The sequence below is a fragment of the Hypomesus transpacificus genome, chromosome 13, assembly GCF_021917145.1.
Source record: "Hypomesus transpacificus isolate Combined female chromosome 13, fHypTra1, whole genome shotgun sequence".
Taxonomy (NCBI): Eukaryota; Metazoa; Chordata; class Actinopteri; order Osmeriformes; family Osmeridae; genus Hypomesus; species Hypomesus transpacificus.
In genome coordinates, this window is record NC_061072.1 from 11,631,591 (window position 1) to 11,638,575 (window position 6,985).

The 6,985-nt window shown below is 44.8% G+C and overlaps 1 protein-coding gene across 4 annotated transcripts in view; it reads right to left on the bottom strand.

The window, feature by feature from the left end:
* The window catches only part of jmjd1cb (jumonji domain containing 1Cb), a 76,764-nt gene extending 70,463 nt beyond the window's left edge, over positions 1-6,301 (bottom strand). For all 4 annotated transcript variants that reach the window (XM_047032277.1, XM_047032275.1, XM_047032278.1 and 1 more), the window contains exon 1: positions 5,912-6,301. In XM_047032277.1, the coding sequence (XP_046888233.1) occupies positions 5,912-6,073 (162 nt within the window). In that variant the 5' untranslated portion in view covers positions 6,074-6,301. The remainder of the gene's footprint in view (positions 1-5,911) is intronic.
* Between the last annotated feature and the right edge of the window lie 684 nt (positions 6,302-6,985).

A 6,985-nucleotide genomic window follows, 5' to 3' on the forward strand; every position in this document is an offset into this window, starting at 1 on the left:
GAGGAAGGAGGTGGAAGGAGAGAGGACTGGCTGGGGCTAACACAAACATGGCTCCAGATGAGTTAAGCGGCTCTTTCAGAATGCCAAACTGGCCCAGCAGAAATGGCCTCTCTGCTCCTCCATCTCAACCTCCCCTCCTCTGCTCCAGACCCCCAACTTTCTCATCTCTTATTCCCAACATCTCTCCTCCCACACAACTCTCACATCTCCTATCCTCAACATAGCTCATCTCCTCTCCTCCACCTCTCTACTCTCCATCTCTGTCCTGGCCTCCGCCTCTTATTCATGTTCTCCCAGGTCATGCCACAATGAGCTGGCCCTGTGGCACTTCCTACACAGCAGTAGCTGTTTCCTCTTCCAGTAACTGTCCAGTTCAAACATCAGCTCACTGTTACAACATCAAATTATTCCATTTCAAACTTGCTGTATTTTACCAATAAAAACACAGATGGGTTTGGATCAGTTCATTTGTCCAGTTTTCAGATGATATTGTTGTGTCTGAGTCTCAGATTAGGGCTTTGTCTTGGCTTCTAGAACACATGGGAATGTAGCACAGAGGAGGGAGACTACCACCAGTTCCAAAACGCTGATGTCCTACCACCCAACCTGTCCAGCTTTTTTAAAACAGGCCCCAGCCTTCATGATAAATCTGCCTAGAAGGTGTTAAATACTACAGGCTGGTGCAACGTAGTGTTAGAGGGAGGCCTGGTCCCTCTCTGACGCAGCCTTACTGGAAAGCACTGACTCTAACCTCCAGAAACCACCTTCACATATTCTCCATTGAACACAAAGGGATATGTAACCCGTCCAAATGCTGGACAGGATCATATTAACTAATGAGACCCTGTCTACCAAACATGCTCTTCCAACCGTCTTTGTTGGTAGCGGGGCGCGAGGCCGAGCAGAGCCTACAGTTTCCACAGACAGTACGGAGAAGGAACAACCAAACTGCTTTTCATATGGTGAGTGGGCAGCGCTCGAATACACTGTAACATGATCAAGTGGTGCATACGCTTACTTGGAAACGTCAGTGATTCGCTTTAACCTCATGCGTTTCTCTCTCCCTCTACCTCCCTCACCCTCTCTCTCTCTCTCGCCCTCTCTCTCTCTCATCTTTTTACCATCACTCTTCCTCCTTCTTTCTCTCCCTTAACCTCTCTTTCTCTCTCATTCTACCCCCCCCCCCCATAGTCTCTCTCTCTCTCTCTCTCTCTCTCTCTCTCTGAATGCCTCTTCCTTATCCTGTCGGCCTTCATATTTCTCTTCCCCCTCCTTGGACATAACAAGGAGAAAACTGTCTGCAGAGTGGATCACGCTGGGCTCTGGCTCACACTCAAACATCTGCTAAAGGTCAAATTTCCACTGTATGGAACCAATCAATGAAACCCATAGAACACACTCACAACCCTCCCAGTTCCATCAGAAGTTCCAAACAAAGAATACTGTTTCTCAACACACACACACACACACACAGAGAAACAGACACAGAGGAAAAAGAAAAAGAACCTTGCCCTTCGGGACAGACACTGGTGTTACAGTACAGAACAGTTCAGTGAAGTCCCCCCCCCCCCCCCACAAGCAACATTTACAGCAGGGTAATAATTGTAAAAAGTAGCGTGAATGACAGACATTGTAGGTTTCTGTTAGGAAGGCAACCTTACTAAGCCCAGTGGCCTCGATCTCCTGTAGAATGGCTGCTGCTGCTGCAGTGTCAACACGTACTTTGTACTCCATGCATCAACTGGTAATCCTCAGAGGACAGATGCAGGCAGATCACATGAGAAGACAGGCAGGCAACCCCCACTGTAATCCCTAAACTGCATATTTATACACAGACACAACCACTGACACATACACACACACACACATCTGGAATACTGTCCACTGAATTTGAATAAATGAGGACATACAGGTTGTCACTACAGATGGATTTGGTTCAGTTCCCATGCAAAGTAGATCCACAAATGCAGTATGTCTCAGTGCACTACGGCCTGGACCACACTGTGAAGACAATGCAGAATTCAAAGAGTGTGCCAATATGCATCCATTCTATCACGCTCGTCCTAGGGAAGTACTGCATGTACATAAAGCACGTCTGTGGTTTTTCCCTCCAAGCAACGGTCATTACGCCACATGCCACATTTCTACCACACCTCAATGAAAGGTGTGTGTGTGTGCACACCACTTTCAGAGTGTAAAAACCAGTTTGAGCTCCAGGGCATCAAAAGCCCTTCCGTCAATCTCCTCTTTCAAGGTGTGTTACACTGCGCCTCTCTCTCTCTTTCCCTCCCTCTCTGCTTGTGGGTGTTGCCATCTTTCGCCTCAGGCACAACAAAACTAAATAAACTTGGGCGTACTAGAGTCTCTTTCAGATCCTGCCAAACTGCTAGAGAGAACCCTAACAACAAGCTAGAGGAGACAAAACAAGTCCTTTACTCTCATTTGTTATCCAGATGTGCCGGAGCAACAGGAAAACAATGTAGTACAACACACACACACAGACGTACACACACACAGACATACGTAGGCCTACACAAACACACACACAGGCAACAGGATGAGGTCTGAAGGAAGATGAGCTATTGCAGTATTTCCTACTAGGATGGATGAGTAAATGTCTGAAAGTCATAATAAAGTATATTTGAATGATCATTTCCATATATCTGCTTCCCAGTGGATGATGTTACACTTATCTTCACTACTGTCATGCAGATCTACTTACCATTACACACACACTCACACACACACACACACACTGTCATCAAGCAGAAGTAGCCAATCTGACAACACAAACAAACCTAAAGTACCTTTATAGGGTAACAAGAGGTGACTTGTTTGGGCCCGGTTTAATTAGAGCAACAGCATTCCATCAGGGCTCGTCAAATACCACCTCTGCCACCTCAGAGAAAAACGACTAAGCAAAAAAAAATGGTTTTCATATTGCTGCCAAAACATTTTGAGTGGAGCCCTTCAGAGTAACAGTCCATTTATTTGATTTGTGAAAGTATGCAGTGAAAAAAGGAATATACAGTTCAGTCTAAACTTTGGCCATCTGGTTTTACTTAGCTAGGCCCTATTCAACCAAAGCACGGTCGGAATCGGTACAAAAGCATTGGGCTGGGGAGGACTGGCTGAAGAGCCAGGGGTTTGGAGGGCTGTAGGCTTTGAGGGTGGAAGATTGGACGTCTGGGGGGCTAATGGGCCCGGGGGCTAATAGGCCAGGGGAGAAGGCAAGGGGCTGGGTCTTTTATTGCAGACTGACCATTTGCTGTCTGACCTGCACATGACAAAACAAGTAACAAAAAAAACAGTTTTTCAAAGACTGCTGATTAAGCAAAATAATAAAATAATTTGCTAACAGGTCCAACTACAGAATGAAGCAATGAAAATGGCAGACTCCATATTCATTTCTAATGCACAGTGCCCATAGTAGGAATTTCCACAATGCTGGTGGCTGGCTATGAGCTGCTGATCCAGTACTGTGGAGATGAAGCAGTTAAAATGTTGGAGCAAGTGAACTCAGAGGAACTGTCATTCACGTGGCTAAGCCACTGTTGCTATGGGATGCTGTCCAGCCATTGGTGAAAGACCCACACTCTCGCTGCTGTCAGTCAGCCTGGCCAAGGCTCACGGGGGCCGCCACGGCTCGCTCTAATGAGAGAGTTCAGAGCTACTGCTCTCTCTTGGTCTCTCTCTAGAATGCAATATCTCCCTTTATCTCTCAAACCCAACAACCTACATCTGCACAACCTTCCCTCTCTCCCCTTTTCTCCCATCATCTCTCACAGTCTTTTGGAATATCAAAGACCTTTCCAGTGAGTCACACCTCAAGAGAACTGAGAAAAGATCACGGACAGCAAGGCTAATTGGTCAAGTACACAGATACATCTAGGCTATGTTGCAACATTATAGATTGCATTCAATGGAAAGGATTAATGTGTTTGTGTTTCACTATTGAAATAAAGTATTAGTAGGGTGGTTAGTAGGCTGATTTGCATGAGTCAGATAGTGACTATCGGATGATCAACTGGCACAGTTGTTGAGACCACCTCAAATAACCTAGTGTTTCCGTAAATATGAATGGCAGAGAGTCATCAGCAGAACAGAGACCAACCTCCAGTCATGACCCCCTGCCTCCCTGTCTTCCTCCCCTGTGATCAGCTCAGACAGTAGGCTAATGTTCTAGCAGACCTCAGACATGGCTGCCTTATGTTGTGGTGCAGTGGGGGAGGGGTACTGGAGACAGACCCACCGGATCACAGACCCACAGGATCACATTACACCTTCAGGTTCCCTACTAAACACAGCACGAGTACCACTGAAACACTGTAAAGAGGCAAGATGTCAGGTAGAATGTATTGCATACGTGTATTGCAATGTGGCAGGCTAGCCTAATATTTACACTATTGTAAACTGTTTCTACATAGGCACAAAGCAGTATGGTAAAAGTGTAGTACTGCAATCCTAAAGATTCACATTTAATTGAAAATAAGCTTTGTCTCATGCATATTTATTTTTCCTTTGACTTGTACTCTGGACCGTAGTGCTATTCTCTGCCTGACACACACACACACAAACACACACACACACACACACAAACATGAGCACACACAGTTTACAGATTCCTGGACTGTGCAGAAGCAGCAGCAGGCCTGGCCGGGGCCGTTCACCTTGTTGTGGTGGAACATTCTCCCCATGCTCAGTATCTGCTGATTAGGCCTTAGCACTAGCATCACCCCTACAGTTGGTGACCCCCCAGGCCCGAATCACTGACAACAAACGAACCAGCAGCATTACAGTACACACTGACTGTAGGAGGACAATGGCAGGGCCCGGCCAGACCAGGCTGATCTCCATTCATCAGAATACAGATGAGGCCTGCAGTTTTGGCCCCACTGTGGGATCTGCTGCCTGTTTGCAATTCTAAACACTGAAGGTGAAAGAATGCCAGAGTGACAGGACATGAGGACCTCTGATTTCATATGAGTCCTCTATCTACATGAGATAGATGGCACTTTATAGACTGTAATGCCTGTTTCACCCTATTACACACAAGTCAGACTTGAATCCAAGTAGCCTATGTGATTGCACTATTTATTCCTTGTTCCACCGTGTTTGGCACTTTTTATTGGATACATTTGTTAAAGCACAGGAAGCGGTTGGAGTTATTTACACTTAGGAACTGAACAATATTTGTTAAAGGGCGAGTATAGGAACAGTATGAATTATTCTGTGCGAACTCTGTGACACGTTGTAATGCTCTTGGCATTATACGGCTACTACAAAGGAGTGGCAGCCGGGTGACATAATTAGGCTTTCTAATCTTAAGTCCTTTACTGTAGGCTAGTCAATCAGCTGTTAGTGAAGGCAACTATATCAAACTAAATAGGCTGCTTTTGTAAATTAACAAACTCTCTCACGGTGACTATTCAGCAGTTTTATGCCATTCATTTGTCCTGTCGTGTTTGATTTTGAACAGTAGTATTGGTAACGAATGGTATTGATACTACAGCAAACATTATATATATATATATATATATTTTTTTAAAGACATACTACGCTGTTTCATTGAATTCCAGTCGACAGACCCCATTTGCTCGTGTAGTGACATTGCTGAGCTGACAAGTCTGCTCGAGCCAACGACCCCCCTACAGGCAGAGGCTCACTCGCAAGGGAGTTCTATGGCTCGCGAGTCAATAATATCTACACACTCAATAATCTACTCTCGGTATTTATTACTACACAACTACAGTGGGTAGCCGAATAAAACACAAATGTACATTATTGATGCAAGTAGGTAAAGATAAACGATTAAATATGACTTGCTCCCGTTGAGATGCTAGCCATATTTCTGTATTCGCAGCATATCAGTGTCCACAAAATGTGTAAAAACGAATCTTTGTAATTTTACCGTTAGCTCAGGATTGTCATTGTCGCGGTGGGTGACAGCGCGGACGACTCCGGCTCGCCATCCCCAGCGCCCGATATCCCCGAGCTTCAGCGGGTCCTCTCCGCTGACACACAGGAACCGCTTCCCAACCAGCTCTGGCCGCGCTTCCACCGCCATGGCCATTCGCTGAGAGTGAAAACCCCCTCAAAAACTTCAACACCAACGCCCTATCGAGGTGACATGTACTACATGTAACTGAACTAAAGAATCCACTACAGAAAGAAATAAAAAAGACTATAATTCGTCTTCAAAGTGTCGAGCGCAACCCGGGGGATTTAAATTTCTTGCAGTCTCCACCCGCAAATAGTCACCCTTTTGCTCAGTGGAAAACGAACATAGGAGCACATCACTGCAATCGTACAATGTGTGTCCCTCCGCTTCCCAAGGCATGCAACCGTGAAAACCGCAGCAGCAGACTTCTCCATCCGCCAGACACAAACCTCTCCGTTGACTTTCCCTGTCAAGTAGTGCTCTGAAGAAAAAACTGTTATAGGAAAGGAAAACATTTAGCGTCCGAAAAATGAAGATGACTTCAGTTTGTAGAAAAATACTAAAACATACCATATCAATTGTCATTCTGATAAATATCAATGCATCGCAAATGAAATACCTATACAAAACTATGTTGCAGTGGTGTAAACAGAGACACTATTTTATTATATTATGTTTAAACTTCTATTGGCATCACTGTTACAATAAAAAACTAATTAAATTTAAGACCTCTTATATTGTAATATACATTGTTTTGTAAAGGGTCCAGAGAGTACAGGTTGAGGATAAGCGTTAACACAAAAAATTATTTGGTTTTCTATAATTCTTTACTAATAATAATGTGACTACAAATATTGTATATATTTTTCGCGGCAAGGTGGATTCGTTCAGTACCCATAGCCGGCTCTATTGCTCATCTCAGGCAGACCTTATGGGTTGTGTTTTGTGTGCTGTGCTGTGCTGACTATAAAAGAGAAGGGGTGCTGTCACAATGCTGTGCAATGCCATTTAAAGCAGGTACACTGGAGGCAATCAGCTCTATGT